Source organism: Cetorhinus maximus, chromosome 27 (genome assembly GCF_964194155.1).
Source record: "Cetorhinus maximus chromosome 27, sCetMax3.hap1.1, whole genome shotgun sequence".
In the NCBI taxonomy this organism is placed as follows: Eukaryota; Metazoa; Chordata; class Chondrichthyes; order Lamniformes; family Cetorhinidae; genus Cetorhinus; species Cetorhinus maximus.
The window spans coordinates 1839125-1861226 of NC_135905.1; the positions used below are offsets into that span (position 1 = coordinate 1839125).

The 22102-nt window shown below is 39.8% G+C and overlaps 1 protein-coding gene across 4 annotated transcripts in view; it reads left to right on the plus strand.

Moving 5' to 3' along the window:
• The first annotated feature begins 13728 nt into the window (after positions 1–13728).
• LOC144668501 (protein FAM149B1-like) overlaps positions 13729–22102 on the plus strand; it is a 139474-nt gene continuing 131100 nt past the window's right edge. For all 4 annotated transcript variants that reach the window (XM_078530529.1, XM_078530532.1, XM_078530531.1 and 1 more), the window contains exons 1-4: positions 13729–15146; positions 18418–18531; positions 20100–20235; positions 20445–20587. In XM_078530529.1, coding sequence (XP_078386655.1) covers positions 15100–15146; positions 18418–18531; positions 20100–20235; positions 20445–20587 — 440 coding nt within the window. In that variant the 5' untranslated portion in view covers positions 13729–15099. The remainder of the gene's footprint in view (positions 15147–18417; positions 18532–20099; positions 20236–20444; positions 20588–22102) is intronic.

Here is a 22102-nt window from a genome sequence, read left to right on the forward strand (position 1 = left end):
GCACAGGGATTAGTTTGATGATGTTTGCAGTTTGATGAAGTTTGCAGTTTGATGAAGTTTGCAGAGGGATCAGTTTGATGAAGTTTGCAGTTTGATGAAGTTTGCACAGGGATTAGTTTGAAGAAGTTTGCAGTTTGATGAAGTTTGCACAGGGATTAGTTTGATGAAGTTTGCAGTTTGATGAAGTTTGCAGTTTGATGAAGTTTGCACAGGGATTAGTTTGATGAAGTTTGTAGTTTGATGAAGTTTGCACAGGGATTAGTTTGATGAAGTTTGCACTTTGATGAAGTTTGCACAGGGATTAGTTTGATGAAGTTGGCACTTTGATGAAGTTTGCACTTTGATGAAGTTTGCAGTTTGATGAAGTTTGCAGTTTGATGAAGTTAGCACAGTGATTAGTTTGATGAAGTTTGCACAGGGATTAGTTTGATGAAGTTTGCACTTTGATGAAGTTTACAGTTTGATGAAGTTTGCAGGGGGATTAGTTTGATGAAGTTTGCAGTTTGATGAAGTTTGCAGTTTGATGAAGTTTGGAGAGGGATCAGTTTGATGAAGTTTGCACTTTGATGAAGTATGCAGTTTGATGAAGTTTGCAGTTTGATGAAGTTTGCAGAGGGATCAGTTTGATGAAGTTTGCACTTTGATGAAGTTTGCACTTTGATGAAGTTTGCAGAGGGATCAGTTTGATGAAGTTTGCACTTTGATGAAGTTTGCAGTTTGATGAAGTTTGCAGAGGGATCAGTTTGATGAAGTTTGCACTTTGATGAAGTTTGCACTTTGATGAAGTTTGCAGTTTGGTGAAGTTTGCAGTTTGATGAAGTTTGCAGAGGGATCAGTTTGATGAAGTTTGCACTTTGATGAAGTTTGCAATTTGATGAGGTTTGCAGTTTGATGTAGTTTGCAGTTTGATGAAGTTTGCAGAGGGATCAGTTTGATGAAGTTTGCAGTTTGATGAACTTTGCACAGGGATTAGTTTGATGAAGTTTGCAGTTTGATGAAGTTTGCACAGGGATTAGTTTGATGAAGTTTGCAGTTTGATGAAGTTTGCAGTTTGATGAAGTTTGCAGTTTGATGAAGTTTGCACAGGGATTAGTTTGATGAAGTTTGCAGTTTGATGAAGTTTGCACAGGGATTAGTTTGATGAAGTTTGCAGTTTGATGAAGTTTGCAGTTTGATGAAGTTTGCAGTTTGATGAAGTTTGCACAGTGATTAGTTTGATGAAGTTTGCACTTTGATGAAGTTAGCACAGGGATTAGTTTGATGAGGTTTGCCGTTTGATGAGGTTTGCAGTTTGATAAGGTTTGCAGTTTGATGAAGTTTGCACAGGGATTAGTTTGATGAAGTTTGCAGTTTGATGAAGTTTGCAGTTTGATGAAGTTTGTAGTTTGATTAGTTTGATGAAGTTTACAGTTTGATGAAGTTTGCAGAGGGATCAGTTTGATGAAGTTTGCAGTTTGATGAAGTTTGCAGTTTGATTAAGTTTGCAGTTTGATGAAGTTTGCAGTTTGATGAAGTTTGCACAGGGATTAGTTTGACGAAGTTTGCAGTTTGATGAAGTTTGCAGTTTGATGAAGTTTGCAGTTTGATGGAGTTTGCAGTTTGATGGAGTTTGCAGTTTGATGAAGTTTGCAGAGGGATCAGTTTGATGAAGTTTGCACTGTGATGAAGTTTGCAGTTTGATGCAGTTTGCAGAGGGATCAGTTTGATGAAGTTTGCACTTTGATGAAGTTTGCACTTTGATGAAGTTTGCACTTTGATGAAGTTTGCAGTTTGGTGAAGTTTGCAGTTTGATGAAGTTTGCAGAGGGATCAGTTTGATGAAGTTTGCACTTTGATGAAGTTTGCAGTTTGATGAAGTTTGCAGTTTGATGAAGTTTGCAGTTTGATGAAGTTTGCACAGGGATTAGTTTGATGAAGTTTGGAGTTTGATGAAGTTTGCACAGGGATTAGTTTGATGAAGTTTGCAGTTTGATGAAGTTTGCAGTTTGATGAAGTTTGCACTTTGATGAAGTTTGCACTTTGATGAAGTTTGCACTTTGATGAAGTTTGCAGTTTGATGAAGTTTGCAGCTTGATGAAGTTAGCACAGTGATTAGTTTGATGAAGTTTGCACAGGGATTAGTTTGATGAAGTTTGCACTTTGATGAAGTTTACAGTTTGATGAAGTTTGCAGGGGGATTAGTTTGATGAAGTTTGCAGTTTGATGAAGTTTGCAGTTTGATGAAGTTTGGAGAGGGATCAGTTTGATGAAGTTTGCACTTTGATGAAGTATGCAGTTTGATGAAGTTTGCAGTTTGATGAAGTTTGCAGAGGGATCAGTTTGATGAAGTTTGCACTTTGATGAAGTTTGCACTTTGATGAAGTTTGCAGAGGGATCAGTTTGATGAAGTTTGCACTTTGATGAAGTTTGCAGTTTGATGAAGTTTGCAGAGGGATCAGTTTGATGAAGTTTGCACTTTGCTGAAGTTTGCACTTTGATGAAGTTTGCAGTTTGATGAAGTTTGCAGTTTGATGAAGTTTGCACAGGGATCAGTTTGATGAAGTTTGCAGTTTGATGAAGTTTGCACAGGGATTAGTTTGATGAAGTTTGCAGTTTGATGAAGTTTGCACAGTGATTAGTTTGATGAAGTTTGCAGTTTGATGAAGTTTGCAGTTTGATGAAGTTTGCACAGGGATTAGTTTGATGAAGTTTGCAGTTTGATGAAGTTTGCACAGGGATTAGTTTGATGAAGTTTGCAGTTTGATGAAGTTTGCACAGGGATTAGTTTGATGAAGTTTGCAGTTTGATGAAGTTTGCAGAGGGATCAGTTTGATGAAGTTTGCAGTTTGATGAAGTTTGCACAGGGATTAGTTTGATGAAGTTTGCAGTTTGATGAAGTTTGCACAGGGATTTGTTTGATGAAGTTTGCAGTTTGATGAAGTTTGCAGTTTGATGAAGTTTACAGTTTGATGAAGTTTGCACTTTGATGAAGTTTGCAGTTTGATGAAGTTTGCACAGGGATTAGTTTGATGAAGTTTGCAGTTTGATGAAGTTTGCACAGGGATTAGTTTGATGAAGTTTGCAGTTTGATGAAGTTTGCACAGGGATTAGTTTGATGAAGTTTGCAGTTTGATGAAGTTTGCAGAGGGATCAGTTTGATGAAGTTTGCAGTTTGATGAAGTTTGCACAGGGATTAGTTTGATGAAGTTTGCAGTTTGATGAAGTTTGCACAGTGATTAGTTTGATGAAGTTTGCAGTTTGATGAAGTTTGCAGTTTGATGAAGTTTACAGTTTGATGAAGTTTGCACTTTGATGAAGTTTGCAGTTTGATGAAGTTTGCACAGTGATAAGTTTGATGAAGTTTGCACTTTGATGAAATTAGCACAGGGATTAGTTTGATGAAGTTTGCAGTTTGATGAGGTTTGCAGTTTGATAAAGTTTGCAGTTTGATGAAGATTGCAGTTTGATGAACTTTGCAGTGGGATTAGTTTGATGAAGTTTGCAGTTTGATTAGCTTGATGAAGTTTACAGTTTGATGAAGTTTGCAGAGGGATCAGTTTGATGAAGTTTGCAGTTTGATGAAGTTTGCACAGTGATTAGTTTGATGAAGTTTGCAGTTTGATGAAGTTTGCAGTTTGATGAAGTTTGCACAGGGATTAGTTTGATGAAGTTTGCAGTTTGATGAAGTTTGCACAGGGATTAGTTTGATGAAGTTTGCAGTTTGATGAAGTTTGCACAGGGATTAGTTTGATGAAGTTTGCAGTTTGATGAAGTTTGCAGAGGGATCAGTTTGATGAAGTTTGCAGTTTGATGAAGTTTGCACAGGGATTAGTTTGATGAAGTTTGCAGTTTGATGAAGTTTGCACAGGGATTTGTTTGATGAAGTTTGCAGTTTGATGAAGTTTACAGTTTGATGAAGTTTGCACTTTGATGAAGTTTGCAGTTTGATGAAGTTTGCACAGTGATTAGTTTGATGAAGTTTGCACTTTGATGAAGTTAGCACAGGGATTAGTTTGATGAAGTTTGCAGTTTGATGAGGTTTGCAGTTTGATAAGGTTTGCAGTTTGATGAAGATTGCAGTTTGATGAACTTTGCAGTGGGATTAGTTTGATGAAGTTTGCAGTTTGATTAGTTTGATGAAGTTTACAGTTTGATGAAGTTTGCAGTTTGATGAAGTTTGTAGTTTGATTAGTTTGATGAAGTTTACAGTTTGATGAAGTTTGCAGAGGGATCAGTTTGATGAAGTTTGCAGTTTGATGAAGTTTGCAGTTTGATTAAGTTTGCAGTTTGATGAAGTTTGCAGTTTGATGAAGTTTGCACAGGGATTAGTTTGACGAAGTTTGCAGTTTGATGAAGTTTGCAGTTTGATGAAGTTTGCAGTTTGATGGAGTTTGCAGTTTGATGGAGTTTGCAGTTTGATGAAGTTTGCAGAGGGATCAGTTTGATGAAGTTTGCACTGTGATGAAGTTTGCAGTTTGATGCAGTTTGCAGAGGGATCAGTTTGATGAAGTTTGCACTTTGATGAAGTTTGCACTTTGATGAAGTTTGCACTTTGATGAAGTTTGCAGTTTGGTGAAGTTTGCAGTTTGATGAAGTTTGCAGAGGGATCAGTTTGATGAAGTTTGCACTTTGATGAAGTTTGCAGTTTGATGAAGTTTGCAGTTTGATGAAGTTTGCAGTTTGATGAAGTTTGCACAGGGATTAGTTTGATGAAGTTTGGAGTTTGATGAAGTTTGCACAGGGATTAGTTTGATGAAGTTTGCAGTTTGATGAAGTTTGCAGTTTGATGAAGTTTGCACTTTGATGAAGTTTGCACTTTGATGAAGTTTGCACTTTGATGAAGTTTGCAGTTTGATGAAGTTTGCAGCTTGATGAAGTTAGCACAGTGATTAGTTTGATGAAGTTTGCACAGGGATTAGTTTGATGAAGTTTGCACTTTGATGAAGTTTACAGTTTGATGAAGTTTGCAGGGGGATTAGTTTGATGAAGTTTGCAGTTTGATGAAGTTTGCAGTTTGATGAAGTTTGGAGAGGGATCAGTTTGATGAAGTTTGCACTTTGATGAAGTATGCAGTTTGATGAAGTTTGCAGTTTGATGAAGTTTGCAGAGGGATCAGTTTGATGAAGTTTGCACTTTGATGAAGTTTGCACTTTGATGAAGTTTGCAGAGGGATCAGTTTGATGAAGTTTGCACTTTGATGAAGTTTGCAGTTTGATGAAGTTTGCAGAGGGATCAGTTTGATGAAGTTTGCACTTTGCTGAAGTTTGCACTTTGATGAAGTTTGCAGTTTGATGAAGTTTGCAGTTTGATGAAGTTTGCACAGGGATCAGTTTGATGAAGTTTGCAGTTTGATGAAGTTTGCACAGGGATTAGTTTGATGAAGTTTGCAGTTTGATGAAGTTTGCACAGTGATTAGTTTGATGAAGTTTGCAGTTTGATGAAGTTTGCAGTTTGATGAAGTTTGCACAGGGATTAGTTTGATGAAGTTTGCAGTTTGATGAAGTTTGCACAGGGATTAGTTTGATGAAGTTTGCAGTTTGATGAAGTTTGCACAGGGATTAGTTTGATGAAGTTTGCAGTTTGATGAAGTTTGCAGAGGGATCAGTTTGATGAAGTTTGCAGTTTGATGAAGTTTGCACAGGGATTAGTTTGATGAAGTTTGCAGTTTGATGAAGTTTGCACAGGGATTTGTTTGATGAAGTTTGCAGTTTGATGAAGTTTGCAGTTTGATGAAGTTTACAGTTTGATGAAGTTTGCACTTTGATGAAGTTTGCAGTTTGATGAAGTTTGCACAGGGATTAGTTTGATGAAGTTTGCAGTTTGATGAAGTTTGCACAGGGATTAGTTTGATGAAGTTTGCAGTTTGATGAAGTTTGCACAGGGATTAGTTTGATGAAGTTTGCAGTTTGATGAAGTTTGCAGAGGGATCAGTTTGATGAAGTTTGCAGTTTGATGAAGTTTGCACAGGGATTAGTTTGATGAAGTTTGCAGTTTGATGAAGTTTGCACAGTGATTAGTTTGATGAAGTTTGCAGTTTGATGAAGTTTGCAGTTTGATGAAGTTTACAGTTTGATGAAGTTTGCACTTTGATGAAGTTTGCAGTTTGATGAAGTTTGCACAGTGATAAGTTTGATGAAGTTTGCACTTTGATGAAATTAGCACAGGGATTAGTTTGATGAAGTTTGCAGTTTGATGAGGTTTGCAGTTTGATAAAGTTTGCAGTTTGATGAAGATTGCAGTTTGATGAACTTTGCAGTGGGATTAGTTTGATGAAGTTTGCAGTTTGATTAGCTTGATGAAGTTTACAGTTTGATGAAGTTTGCAGAGGGATCAGTTTGATGAAGTTTGCAGTTTGATGAAGTTTGCACAGTGATTAGTTTGATGAAGTTTGCAGTTTGATGAAGTTTGCAGTTTGATGAAGTTTGCACAGGGATTAGTTTGATGAAGTTTGCAGTTTGATGAAGTTTGCACAGGGATTAGTTTGATGAAGTTTGCAGTTTGATGAAGTTTGCACAGGGATTAGTTTGATGAAGTTTGCAGTTTGATGAAGTTTGCAGAGGGATCAGTTTGATGAAGTTTGCAGTTTGATGAAGTTTGCACAGGGATTAGTTTGATGAAGTTTGCAGTTTGATGAAGTTTGCACAGGGATTTGTTTGATGAAGTTTGCAGTTTGATGAAGTTTACAGTTTGATGAAGTTTGCACTTTGATGAAGTTTGCAGTTTGATGAAGTTTGCACAGTGATTAGTTTGATGAAGTTTGCACTTTGATGAAGTTAGCACAGGGATTAGTTTGATGAAGTTTGCAGTTTGATGAGGTTTGCAGTTTGATAAGGTTTGCAGTTTGATGAAGATTGCAGTTTGATGAACTTTGCAGTGGGATTAGTTTGATGAAGTTTGCAGTTTGATTAGTTTGATGAAGTTTACAGTTTGATGAAGTTTGCAGAGGGATCAGTTTGATGAAGTTTGCAGTTTGATGAAGTTTGCAGTTTGATGAAGTTTGCAGTTTGATGAAGTTTGCAGTTTGATGAAGTTTGCACAGGGATTAGTTTGATGAAGTTTGCAGTTTGATGAAGTTTGCAGTTTGATGAAGTTTGCAGTTTGATGAAGTTTGCAGTTTGATGGAGTTTGCAGTTTGATGAAGTTTGCAGAGGGATCAGTTTGATGAAGTTTGCACTATGATGAAGTTTGCAGTTTGATGAAGTTTGCACAGGGATTAGTTTGATGAAGTTTGCAGTTTGATGAAGTTTGCAGTTTGATGAAGTTTGCAGTTTGATGAAGTTTGCAGTTTGATGAAGTTTGCAGTTTGATGAAGTTTGCAGTTTGGTGAAGTTTGCAGTTTGGTGAAGTTTACAGTTTGATGAAGTTTGCACAGGGATTAGTTTGATGAAGTTTGCAGTTTGATGAAGTTTGCAGTTTGATGAAGTTTGCACAGGGATTAGTTTGATGAAGTTTGCAGTTTGATGAAGTTTGCAGAGGGATCAGTTTGATGAAGTTTGCAGTTTGATGAAGTTTGCACAGGGATTAGTTTGATGAAGTTTGCAGTTTGATGAAGTTTGCAGTTTGATGAAGTTTGCACAGGGATTAGTTTGATGAAGTTTGCAGTTTGATGAAGTTTGCAGAGGGATCAGTTTGATGAAGTTTGCAGTTTGATGAAGTTTGCACAGGGATTAGTTTGATGAAGTTTGCAGTTTGATGAAGTTTGCACAGGGATTTGTTTGATGAAGTTTGCAGTTTGATGAAGTTTGCAGTTTGATGAAGTTTACAGTTTGATGAAATTTGCACTTTGATGAAGTTTGCAGTTTGATGAAGTTTGCACAGTGATTAGTTTGATGAAGTTTGCACTTTGATGAAGTTAGCACAGGGATTAGTTTGATGAAGTTTGCAGTTTGATGAGGTTTGCAGTTTGATAAGGTTTGCAGTTTGATGAAGTTTGCAGTTTGATGAACTTTGCAGTGGGATTAGTTTGATGAAGTTTGCAGTTTGATGAAGTTTGCAGTTTGATTAGTTTGATGAAGTTTACAGTTTGATGAAGTTTGCAGAGGGATCAGTTTGATGAAGTTTGCAGTTTGATGAAGTTTGCAGTTTGATTAAGTTTGCAGTTTGATGAAGTTTGCAGTTTGATGAAGTTTGCACAGGGATTAGTTTGACGAAGTTTGCAGTTTGATGAAGTTTGCAGTTTGATGAAGTTTGCAGTTTGATGGAGTTTGCAGTTTGATGAAGTTTGCAGAGGGATCAGTTTGATGAAGTTTGCACTATGATGAAGTTTGCAGTTTGGTGAAGTTTACAGTTTGATGATGTTTGCAGATGGATCAGTTTGATGAAGTTTGCACTTTGATGAAGTTTGCAGTTTGATGAAGTTTGCAGTTTGATGAAGTTTGCAGTTTGATGAAGTTTGCAGTTTGATGAAGTTTGCAGAGGGATCAATTTGATGAAGTTTGCAGTTTGATGAAGTTTGCACAGGGATTAGTTTGATGAAGTTTGAAGTTTGATGAAGTTGGCAGTTTGATGGGGTTTGCAGTTTCATGAATTTTGCAGTGGGATTGGTTTGATGAAGTTTGCAGTTTGATGAAGTTTGCAGTTTGATGAAGTTTGCACTTTGATGAAGTTTGCATTTTGATGAAGTTTGCACAGGGATTAGTTTGATGAAGTTTGCAGATTGATGAAGTTTGCACAGGGATTAGTTTGATGAAGTTTGCAGATTGATGAAGTTTGCAGAGGGATCAGTTTGATGAAGTTTGCAGTTTGATGAAGTTTGCAGTTTGATGAAATTTGCAGTTTGATGAAATTTGCAGTGGGATTGTTTTGATGAAGTTTGCAGTTTGATGAAGTTTGCAGTTTGATGAAGTTTACAGTTTGACGAAGTTTGCAGTTTGATGAAGTTTGCAGTTTGATGAAGTTTGCACAGGGATTAGTTTGATGAAGTTTGCACTTTGATGAAGTTTGCACAGCGATTAGTTTGATGAAGTTTGCAGTTTGATGAAGTTTGCAGAGGGATCAGTTTGATGAAGTTTGCAGTTTGATGAAGTTTGCAGTTTGATGAAGTTTGCAGTTTGATGAAATTTGCAGTTTGATTAAATTTGCAGTGGGATTGTTTTGATGAAGTTTGCAGTTTGATGAAGTTTGCAGTTTGATGAAGTTTGCAGTTTGATGAAGTTTGCAGTTTGATGAAGTTTTCGGTTTGATGAAGTTTGCAGTTTGATGAAGTTTGCACAGGGATTAGTTTGATGAAGTTTGCACTTTGATGACGTTTGCACAGGGATTAGTTTGATGAAGTTTGCAGTTTGATGAAGTTTGCAGTTTGATGAAATTTGCAGTTTGATGAAATTTGCAGTTTGATGAAATTTGCAGTTGGATTGTTTTGATGAAGTTTGAAGTTTGATGAAGTTTGAAGTTTGATAAAGTTTGATGAAGTTTGTAGTTTGATGAAGTTTGAAGTTTGAAGTTTGATGAAGTTTGCACAGGGATCAGTATGATGAAATTTGCAGTCTGATGTCGCTTGCAGAGGGATTGTTTTGAAGTTTATGTTTTGATGAAGTTTGCAGTGCGATTATTTTGACGAAGTTTGCAGTTTGATGAATTTTGCAGTGGGTTCAATTTGATGAAGTTTGCAGTTTTATTAAATCTGCAATGGGATTAGTTTGATCAAGTTTGCAGTTTGATGAAGTTGGCAGTTTGATGGGGTTTGCAGTTTGATGAATTTTGCAGTGGGATTGTTTTGATGAAGTTTGAAGTTTGATAAAGTTTGATGAACTTTGCATTTTGATGAAGTTTGCAGAGGGATCAGTTTGATGAAGTTTGCAGTTTGATGAAGTTTGTACAGGGATTAGTTTGATGAAGTTTGCAGTTTGATGAAGTTTGCACAGGGATTTGTTTGATGAAGTTTGCAGTTTGATGAAGTTTGCAGTTTGATGAAGTTTGCAGTTTGATGAAGTTTACAGTTTGATGAAGTTTGCACTTTGATGAAGTTTGCAGTTTGATGAAGTTTGCAGTTTGATGAAATTTGCAGTTTGATGAAATTTGCAGTGGGATTTTTTTGATGAAGTTTGCAGTTTGATGAAGTTTGCAGTTTGATGAAGTTTGCAGTTTGATGAAGTTTACAGTTTGATGAAGTTTGCAGTTTGATGAAGTTTGCACAGGGATTAGTTTGATGAAGTTTGCACTTTGACGAAGTTTGCACAGGGATTAGTTTGATGAAGTTTGCAGTTTGATGAAGTTTGCAGAGGGATCAGTTTGATGAAGTTTGCAGTTTGATGAAGTTTACAGTTTGATGAAATTTGCAGTTTGATGAAGTTTGCAGAGGGATTAGTTTGATGAAGTTTGCAGTTTGATGAAGTTTGCAGTTTGATGAAGTTTGCAGTTTGATGAAGTTTGCAGTTTGATGAAGTTTGCAGTTTGATGAAGTTTGCAGTTTGATGAAGTTTGCAGTTTGATGAAGTTTGCACAGGGATTAGTTTGATGAAGTTTGCAGTTTGATGAAGTTTGCACAGGGATTAGTTTGATGAAGTTTGCAGTTTGATGAAGTTTGCAGTTTGATGAAATTTGAAGTTTGATAAAGTTTGATGAACTTTGCATTTTGATGAAGTTTGCACAGGGATCAGTATGATGAAATTTGCAGTCTGATGTCGTTTGCAGAGGGATTGTTTTGAAGTTTATGTTTTGATGAAGTTTGCAGTGAGATTATTTTGACGAAGTTTGCAGTTTGATGAATTTTGCAGTGGGTTCAATTTGATGAAGTTTGCAGTTTTATTAAATCTGCAATGGGATTAGTTTGATCAAGTTTGCAGTTTGATGAAGTTGGCAGTTTGATGGGGTTTGCAGTTTGATGAATTTTGCAGTGGGATTGGTTTGATGAAGTTTGCAGTTTGATGAAGTTTGCAGTTTGATGAAGTTTGCAGTTTGATGAAGTTTGCACTTTGATGAAGTTTGCATTTTGATGAAGTTTGCACAGGGATTAGTTTGATGAAGTTTGCAGATTGATGAAGTTTGCACAGGGATTAGTTTGATGAAGTTTGCAGATTGATGAAGTTTGCAGTGGGTTCAGTTTGATGAAGTTTGCAGTTTGATGAAGTTTGCAGAGGGATTAGTTTGATGAAGTTGGCCATTTGATGACGTTTGCAGTTTGATGAACTATGCAGTGGGATTAGTTTGATAAAGTTTGCAGTTTGATGAGGTTTGCAGTTTGATGAGGTTTGCAGTTTGATGAAGTTTGCAGTTTGATGAGGTTTGCAGTTTGATGAAGTTTGCAGTGGGATTAGTTTGATGAAGTTTACAGTTTGATGAAGTTTGCAGAGGGATCAGTTTGATGAAGTTTGCAGTTTGATGAAGTTTGCAGTTTGATGAAGTTTGCAGTGGGTTCAATTTGATGAAGTTTGCAGTTTTATTAAATCTGCATTGGGATTAGTTTGATGAAGTTTGCAGTTTGATGAAGTTTGCAGCGGGAGTACTTTGATGAAGTTGGCAGTTTGATGAGGTTTGCAGTTTAATGAACTTTGCAGTGGGATTAGTTTGATGAATTTTGCAGTTTGATTAGTTTGATGAAGTTTACAGTTTGATGAAGTTTGCACAGGGATCAGTTTGATGAAGTTTGCAGTTTGATGAAGGTTGCAGTTTGATGAAGTTTGCACTTTGATGAAGTTTGCACACGGATTAGTTTGATGAAGTTTGCAGTTTGATGAAGGTTGCAGTTTGGTGAAGTTTGCAGTTTGATGAAGGTTGCAGTTTGATGAAGTTTGCAGTTTGATGAAGTTTGCAGTTTGATGAAGTTTGCACAGGGATCAGTTTGATGAAGTTTGCAGTTTGATGAAGGTTGCAGTTTGATGAAGTTTGCACTTTGATGAAGTTTGCACAGGGATTAGTTTGATGAAGTTTGCAGTTTGATGATGGTTGCAGTTTGGTGAAGTTTGCAGTTTGATGAAGGTTGCAGTTTGATGAAGTTTGCAGTTTGATGAAGTTTGCAGTTTGATGAAGTTTGCAGTTTGGTGAAGTTTGCAGTTTGGTGAAGTTTGCAGTTCGGTGAAGTTTGCAGTTTGGTGAAGTTTGCAGTTTGGTGAAGTTTGCAGTTTGATGAAGTTTGTAGTTTGATGACGTTTGCAGTTTGGTGAAGTTTGCAGTTTGGTGAAGTTTGCAGTTTGATGAAGTTTGCAGTTTGATGAAATTTGCAGTGGGATTGTTTGATGAAGTTTGAAGTTTGATGAAGTTTGAAGTTTGATGAAGTTTGCAGTGGGATCAGTATGATGAAATTTGCAGACTGATGTCGTTTGCAGAGGGATTGTTTTGAAGTTTGCAGTGGGATTATTTTGACGAAGTTTGCAGTTTGATGAAGTTTGCAGTGGGTTCAATTTGATGAAGTTTGCAGTTTTATTAAATCTGCATTGGGATTAGTTTGATCAAGTTTGCAGTTTGATGAAGTTTGCAGCGGGAGTACTTTGATGAAGTTGGCAGTGGGATTAGTTTGGTGATTGCAGTGGGATTAGAACAAAGAACAAAGAACAAAGAAAAGTACAGCACAGGAACAGGCCCTTCGGCCCTCCAAGCCTGCGCCGATCATATTGCCCGTCAACTAAAACATTTTGCACTTCCGGGGTCCATATCCCTCTATTCCCCTCCTATTCATGTATTTTTCAAGCTCCCTCTTAAGCACCACTATCGTACCTGCTTCCACCACCTCCTCTGGCAGCGAATTCCAGACACTCACTACCCTCTGCGTAAGAAACTTGCCCCGCACATCTCCTCTAAAGTTTTCTCCGCTCACCTTAAATCTATGTCCCCTAGTAATTGACTCTTCCACCCTGGGAAAAAGCTTCTGACTATCTACTCTGTCCATACCACTCATAATTTTGTAAACTTCTATCAAGTCGCCCCTCAATCTCCGTCGCTCTAGTGAGAACAATCCGAGTTTCTCCAACCTCTCCTCATAGCTAATAACCTCCAGACCAGGCAGCATTCTGGTAAACTTCCTCTGCACCCTCTCCAATGCCTCCATATCCTTCTGGTAATGTGCTGACCAGAATTGCACGCAATATTCCAAGTGTGGCCTAACCAAGCTTCTATACAGCTGCAGCATGACTTCCCTGCTTTTATGCTCAATACCCCTGACGATGAAGGCAAGCATGCCATATGCCTTCCTGACTACCTTATCCACCTGCGTTGCCACTTTCAGTGACCTGTGGACCTGTACACCCAGATCCCTCTGCCCGTCGATGCAATTAAGGGTTCTGCCATTTACTGTGTAATTGCTGCCTGTATTAGACCTTCCAAAATGTTTGATGAAGTTTGCAGTGGGTTCAGTTTGATCAAGTTAGCAGTTTGATGAAGTTTGCAGTTTGATGAAGGTTGCAGTTTGATGAAGTTAGCAGTTTGATGAAGTTTGCAGTTTGATGAAGTTTGCAGTTTGATGAAGTTTGCAGTTTGATGAAGTTTGCAGTTTGATGAAGGTTGCAGTTTGATGAGGTTTGCAGTTTGATGAAGTTTGCAGTTTGCTGAAGGTTGCAGTTTGATAAGGTTTGCAGTTTGATGAAGTTTGCAGGGGGATTAGTTTGATGAAGTTTGCTGTTTGATTAACTTTGCAGTGGGATTGGTTTGATGAAGTTTGCGGTTTGATTAAGTTTACAGTTTGATGAAATCTGCATTGGGATTAGTTTGATCAAGTTTGCAGTTTCAGGAAGTTTGCAGAGGGATTAGATTGATTATTTCTGCAGTGGGATTATTTTGATGAATTTTGCAGTGGGATTATTTTCATGAATTTCGTGGTTTGGTTAAATTTGCAGTGGGATTCTTTTGATGAAGGTTGCAGTTTGATGAATTTTGCAGTGGGATTAGTTTGATGAACTTTGCAGTTCGATAAAGTTTGCAGTTGGATTGTTTGATGAAGTGGGCAGTGGGATTATTTTGATGAAGCTTGCAGTATTATCAGTTTGATGAAGTACAGGTGGATGATGTTTGCAGGGGGATTTGCTTGATGAAGTTTGCAGTTTGATGAAGTTTGCAGAGGGATTAGTTTGATGAAGTTTGAAGTTTGATGAAATTTGCACTTTCATGAAGTTTGCAGTGGGATTGGTTTGAAGACGTTTGCAGTTTGATGAATTTTGCAGTTTGATGAAGTTTGCAATGGAATCAATTTGATGAAGTTTGCAGTTTGACTAAGTTTGCAGAGGGATTAGTTTGATGAAGTTTGCAGTTTGATTAAATTTGCATAGGGATTAGTTTGATGAAGTTTACAGTTTGATGAAGTTTACAGTCTGATAAAGTTTACAGATTGATGAAGTTTGCAGTTTGATGAAGTTTGCAGGGAGATGTGTTTGATGATGCTGGCAGTGGGATCAGTTTGATTAAGGCTGCAGTGGGATTATTTTGATGAATTTTACAGTGGGATTATTTTCATGAATTTCGTAGTTTGATGAAGATTGCATTGGGATTAGTTTGAGGAAGTTTGCAGTTTGATGAAGTTTGCAGTGGGATTAAGTGTGCAGAGGGAGTAGTTTGATGAAGTGTCCAGTTTGATTAACTTTGCATAGAGATTAGTTTGATGAAGTTTGCAATGGGAGCAGTTTGATGAAGTTCGCAGCTCGATGAAGTTTTGCAGTGGGATTGTTGATGAAGTGGGCAGTGGGATTATTTTGATGAAGCTTGCAGATTGATGATGTTTGCAGTGTGATTAGTTTGATCAAGTTTGCAGTTTGATCAAGTTTGCAGGGGGATTAGTTTGATGAAGTTTGCAGGTTGATGATGTTTGCAGTTTGATGAAGTTTGCAGTTTGATGATGTTTGCAGAGGGATTAGTTTGATGAGGTTTGCAGTTTGATGAAGTTTACAGTTTGATTAGTTTGATGAGGTTTGCAGTTTGATGATGTTTGCAGTTTGATTAGTCTGATGAATTTTGCAGTTTGATGAAGTTTGTAGAGGGATGTGTCTGGATGAAGTTTTCTCCTGTTTGAACTCCATCTCCCAGCAGTCCCCGGGCCTCAGCCGGTTTCCATGGCAGCGCGGCCTAGTCAGGCGGCAAATCCCCGGGAGTGAGAGCGGAGAGAGCCCGGGATTGGGATCCCCCCCTGTGTGAGAGTCCGGGCTCTGAGGCAGGCGGCCGGCCGGAGGATGAGCTGTTTCCGGCAGCGAGAGGCGGCGGAATGATCCACAGATACAGCCGGAGGCCGCTCCCCAACACCCCGGAGATGTGAGTGCGGGGCGGGGCCGGCCGGGAATACCGGGGCCGGGAAATCCGGGCCTCAGGCCGGGAATACCGGGGCCGGGAATACCGGGCCTGAGGCCGGGATCACCGGGAATACCGGGGCCGGGAAATCCGGGCCTCAGGCCGGGAATACCGGGGCCGGGAATACCGGGCCTGAGGCCGGGATCACCGGGAATACCGGGGCCGGGAAATCCGGGACTCAGGCCGGGAATACCGGAGCCGGGAATACCGGGCCTGAGGCTGGGATCACCGGGAATACCGGGGCCGGGAATACCGGGCCTCAGGCCGGGAGGTTTTCTCATTTCGGGCGGTGTTGGGGAGCCGGGTCCTGGGCTCCGGGTTCCCTCCGGAGAGCGAGGAGAGGCCGCTCAGCCCCTCTAACCGCTGCTGTGTCCCTGCAGCACCGCCTCCTGCGCTGGGCGGGGCGGGGTGGGGGGACAGATTCTGGCTTTGCCGGTGATGCCCAGTCTCCATGAACAAATGGAAATGAGCCGCCTGGTCCGGGATCTCATTGAGGAGTTTCCCCATTCTCTCTCCACAGTGTGTGTCCCATCTCCAAGCTGCACTGCGTCAGCTCCCCAACCCCTTCCCAACCCCTTCCCAACCCAGGGTCTTCCCTGGGGCAGCCCACCCATGGGGACACCACCACCTGCAAGTTCCCCACCAAACCCCACAGCCTCCTGACCTGGGACCATATCACCCGCTCCTTCACCTGTGGGATCATAGGAACCAGGAGGAAGCCATCTCGCTCCTCCTGCTATTTTTTATCTGATCAAAGCATTTTGAAGTTTGCCTTCTCGTTTTCTCAAATATTTTTGAAAAGCATCAGAAATTACTAGAAAAAACATTTAGACGATACATCTGACCTTGATCAGTATAGAATCGAAATGGTGAACTGCACATGTTCAGAGATTTCAAAGTCTGTTACAAGTCTAAGTGAAAATGTTCAATCTGAGCCCAGGCGGCAGGACACGTTTAAGTAAAAAGTTTATGAAAGCATTAAAAGGCGTTAGGAGCTGGACTGAGCCCTTCGTCCCTCTCGTTAAGATAATGTCTGATTTTCTACCACAACTTCACCTTCCTGCTGCGATCCAGGAGCGTGGAGAGCTGCGATCCAGGAGTGAGAGTCGTGGGTAGCTGTGATCCAGGCCTGGTTGGTACCTCATTGACCACCTTGCCCATTCTCTCTCCACCATGGATGTACAGTGTGTGTACCATCTACAAGGTGCACTGCATCAACTTGCCAACTCTCATCCACTAACGTGGACAGCTACAATGCAGGCATACAGGCTGTGGCATATCAAGAGCTGCTGAGTATTGATCCCACTTGTAATGGTGCTTCAGGCCAATTCCAATTTCCAGAAACTGCTACAATATTCTTTTTATTTTCCTCAGTTTATAACAGCACCTTGCAAGTTTTTCTAAATGTGTAAGCTGGAAGATTTCACAAAATGATTATCAAATGATGATTTTTTTTTGCATCAGAGACAGCTAAATTGGGGAAAATTAAGCATTAGTTCTTCATGTTTTTACTGCAAATTTTTAGAGTAGTTGTTACCAGATTTATTTTGAATCGCAGGTTGATTAAAAACTGAAGCACAGACCAATGGACTAATCACACCTACCTCAATGGTGAATTTTCAACTGAAGAGATCTGCTCTGGTCCCCTTTCCCTGTATCGTTCTATATTCTCCATTTTCAAATATGTATAAATGTCCCTGTAAATGAACTTATTGTCATGAAGAGATATTAATGTGTATGATGTTATTGGAAAGTTTTTTAAAATTTGACTTGTAGTAGGGTCTGTGTGTGTGTGTGTGTGTGTGTGTTAATTGGATTAAAGCCAGCTAGCGTGGGGCTTTTATGTATAGCAGTTTTGAGATGTTAAATGGTAAGGTAAAGGGTGCATTTGCATTTTTTGTTGAATAAACCATTCAAAGATTGGGGGTGAAATCTTGCACCTAGCTAGGAGACTCCAAGCAATATTTTTATATTACTAATAAACTTGGTACTATGAAAGGGGTTTTATCGTTAGAAGAGGTGGAATTCAAAGAGCTTGGTGATACAGTGAGAATTTGCACTCAAAGGGAAAGCTAGGTATATACAGAAGAGTTTTGTGTGGGAGTCAGATGCATGGAAGATCTAAGCCTGTAAACCTACAACTGTCTGTGAAGGAACAAATTGAAAGGAACCTCATTTTGAATTCATAAGATAAAATGTGCTTTGCCTGGTGTCTGTTTAAGTCTGTGGGTTATTGTTGCCTTGGGGAAGATTACCTGGGAGTGATTAATTTGGGGATTTGTTTAATAGTTATTATGGTAGTAATTTGTAGAAGTGTATGTATTTAATTTCTTATTAACATTAATAAATGTTTAGTTTAATTTACATAAGAACCTCTGGAGGCTTGGTGGTTTGATTTCTGAATTCCGAGTTGCATCTCAAACATACCAATTGAAAATATAGGTTATGACAGTTGTTTAAAGTTTCCCTTTCGGATTTTACCAACTGCTGTGTCATAAAACTTAGTCTCAGTGACAATAGCTGCTTACGCTGAAGCAATGCATGTTCTAATAACTATATTTTAGGCATAATCCTGTCTGTTCTCCCTTTTCATTGATCTAATGAATGGTGAAAACAATCTCTCCGCATTTACTCTCTCAATCTTTCATCATTTCAAAAATTATTGTCTGGTCCCACTTTAACACGCGCTGTCATTCAGCTGCAGAGGGTAGGGGAAACATTAATTATGTTCCACAACCCAATCAAAAATGTATTTCATTTTTTTCTGGACAGAAACTTAGTTACAAATTATTTCAGTGGAGATGAGCATCTACTTCAAACTTTCACCCCAGCATCAACATCACCTCAGACTCACCTCGACAATGTACATGTGAGAGTTATCTACTGCACACTTTGTTACAAATGCAGAACCCTTTTCAAAAAGAGATAGAATGCCAGCCTATACTGGAGCCTGAAATCTATAAACGTAAATTTATGTGATGTGTCCTCATCAGCTACAACTGCTGTGTTTGTGAATTTAGAGCAATGACGCTAAAGGGACAGACCAAGCTGCAACTACTTTTGCCTTAGATCCAAGACTAGATGTAAGCATTTGCCTGGGAGACCCACCCATCTATCTCTATTTCTATTTTTTATCCATATCTATATGCAGTATAATCAGCATAATTAGTTGTCTGTTTGCAAAGGGAAAAAAAATCAACCAAGTTGTTTTAAAAGTTGCTTTGTATTTCCACAGACAAGACCTGTTGCGATGCAGCGTTGAGAATCACCCACTGCCAGACAAACTAGAAACATTTTCAACTCCCTCTCCCATCACCAGCGTCGAGGACGTGGACTCCACCTGTAGTGGGTATGAGTGTTACTTGTTCCAGCTGTATTGTACTGTTGTGGTGTTTTATTAAAAAGTCCTGGAACAATGTGCCTGCAGAAACTGAAAAGTCAGCCTCGTGCTATGCCTAATGGGGCCAAATGGCACCATTTGTGTCGCAATCAGTCTGACCAGGGTGACTGAGACTGGATTTGTAGTCTGTATAGATGAAGCTTATCTCAGGAAGGGTGCAGTCAGCAACCCCAGCATCCTTATGCAAGAGAGAGGAGAGATCAAGCAGGATCCTGACCGTTGTTCTGTACAGTGAGCAAAGTTTGTATGGAAGTCTGGTGAGGATGACAGTGAGTTGGTGGAGTCTTTAGATACTGTTGTCTCACACATATAGGATGGTGACAATTGAGCTGCCAATGGGAGATGCGCAAATATTGGTTCTGGCCAATAATCATCCCTTAAGCAACATCACTGCTGACTATGGGAACTTGTTGCAAAGGTGACTGCCACATTTCCAACATTACAACAGTGACCACACTTCAACAGTAATTCATTGTCAATAAGCTGCTCGGGGATGTCCTGAGATTGTGCAAGATACTTTAAGAACAAAGAAAAGTACAGCACAGGAACAGGCCCTTCGGCCCTCCAAGCCTGCGCCGATCATATTGCCTGTCAAACTAAAACATTTTGCACTTCCGGGGTTATCCTGTCATAGATAGACAAAAAGCACTAGTATTGTCCTTTAAACAAAAAGAAGTTCTTTTGTTTAAAATAAGTTCATATTGGTGGGGGTGGGGGGGGGAGCGAATGAGGAATTGCATAATCCTGATTTCTCCACTCCTGCCCTTTCTCCCTTTTTAGAGCATTTCCCCCTCTGCTCGTTCCATTTCTTGTACGTCTGAATCAAAGTAGTGAGCTTGATCCAGTTTCCACGTGATGTCCATACATGCAGCTCTGGCAAGTGCTACTTGATTGTCAGGAAGAGAAATAGTGGCTACTGTTTCCTTCCATGGTCCAGAAAGGTCATATCCCAAGTCTTGCTGTGACTAGCCCTGACAGTGTGTGGAATCTATCACCTTGTGATTTGCACAGCTAGGCAAACGCAACGGGCACAGGGAAAACAGCCTCGTATTGTGAGCGTTTTCAAGGTATTAGTACTTTGCTTGTGTTAAAGATTTCTTTTAATCATGTGTCTGTATGTATGGATGTGCAGAAGGACAGCTCGGTCCCAACATGAGCCAGTGCCATCAGGCAGGGCGGAGAATTTCTGACAGGATAATATTGTGTCAGGTGCAGGTTGAAAATCAGGGAGTTTGTTTTCCCTGGCTGGTATGATTGTAGCTCGAGAAGAATGCCTGGAGAAGCACTAGTATTGATAAAATAAGGAAACAAGAAAGCTAAAAATATTTGTATTATCTTGACTTCTCTCTGAACAGCATTTCAATTTAATATGCTGAATGTATCCCTCAAATAGTTGCTTTCTTCTAGTCAGGATATGAGAAATTTAGGTTTTGATGCACAATGGATGTTCTATTCTGTGCATGCAGCATTTTCCCATGTTGTAGATTTGTATTTATATCTATCTGATGATGTTGCAGTGATTCCGAGATTTCTGAAGACACTAGCAGCCAACCTTTGCTGGATGATTTTGGACACCCTTGGTCTGCTGTAAACAGCTATGCAGGAACCAGAATCTCCACTGCCTGCAGTTCCACCTTCTCCTGGGGTGACAATGTGAGTAGTGCTTTTCCACTGCATGTTGATTGAGTAAATTCTCTGAATTGAGCAGCCCTGTGCCCTGGAGACAGGAAGGATTTGCATGGTGCTGCTGTGCTCAGTGATTTTACCGACTGGCTAACAGAGGACCGCAGATTTTAAATCCTGTTTCATTTTCAGTGCAGAAAGTGATGATGCACTTTCTTCCTATGTATTGCATGTCCTAGGAGTTTGAGAAAGCAACCTCACAGCAGGTTCAACAAATGTTCTGTGAGATTGATGAGCTTCTGTTTGAAGAGAAGAAATGTTCTCGTGTACAGAGGCTGGAGAAGGAGTGTCAGGAATGGAAATGCAGCTTCCCCCATTTCCGGTAAGGAAAGGAATACATTACTATGACTCTTAATGTCCCTGACAAGGTCTTTCTGTTCTCCTGTAACAGTAAAGTTATGGATAATAAATATAATTTCTCCCCTGTTCCATACTCCATTTTTTCCATCTTGTTTCCTGAGGCATTGCTTTTTCTTGGAATAGGGTTTCATGACTGGCACAGAATGTTGAAGCACACACACAGATCATTCTGACCTCTGCTTGTGTTTATACTTCACGTGAGCCTTCTCTAACCCCTCTTCATTTTCTTAACGGCAAACTGCTTAAGATCAATATGAACCATAAGAAGGATGTTGATGCTGAAATAAATGTGTTATCAGCTAAAGTGCAACACTATTTTACAAACGTACAAATTAGAAGCAGGAGTAAACCATTTGGCCCTTTGAGTCTGCTCTGCCATTTGATAAGATCATGGTTGATCTGATTTTGGAGAATTATAGACCAATTAGCTTAACATCTATTGGCGGGATATTTGTAAAGTCTATAGTAATAGGGTGTCTGAACACATTGGAAATTTTCAGTTGATCAGAGAGAACCAGTATGGATTTGTAAAAGGTAGGTCAGTTTTGAACAGGTACAGAAAATAATCAAAAAGACTCATGGAATGCCAGCCTTTCTATCTAGAGGAGTAGAATACAAAGGGGTAGAAGTCATGCCTCAACTATGCAAAATCCTAAGCAGACCACATCAAACATGAACAAAATAGGTGAACCTCAGAAGTCAGGTGAGAGTGACTGCCCTTGACTTCATGGCCGCATTTGATCGAGTGTGGCATCAAGGAGCCCTAGCAAAACTGGAGTCAATGGGAATCAGGGGGAAAACTCTTCGCTGGTTGGAGTCATATCTAGCACAAAGGAAGATGGTTGTGGTTGTTGGAGGTCAGTCATCTCAGCTCCAAGACATCATTGCAGGGGTTTCTCAGGGTAGTGTCCTGGGCCCGACCATCTTCAGCTGCTTCATCAAAGACCTTCCTTCCATCATAAGGTTAGAGGTAGGGATGTTTGCTGATGATTGCACAATGTTCAGCACCATTCGAGACTCCTCAGATGCTGAAACAGTCCATGTCCAAATGCAGCAAGACCTGGACAATATCTAGGCTTGGGCTGACAAGTGGAAAGCTACATTCGTGCCACACAAGTGCCAGGCAATGACCATCTCCAACAAGAGAGAATCTAACCATCACCCCTTGACATTCAATGGCATTACCATCACTGAATCCCCCGCTATCAACATCCTGGGGGGTTACCATTGACCAGAACTGAACTAGACTAGCCATATAAATGCTGTGGCTGCAAAAGCAGGTCAAAGGCTAGGAATCCTGCAGCGAGTAACTCACCTCCTGACTCCCCAAAGCCTGTCCACAATCTACAAGGCGCCAGTCAGGAGTGTGATGGAATACTCTCCACTTGCCTGGATGAGTGCAGCTCCAACAACACTCAAGAAGCTCAACACCATCCAGGACAAAGCAGCCTGGTTGAGTGGCACCCCATCCACAAAC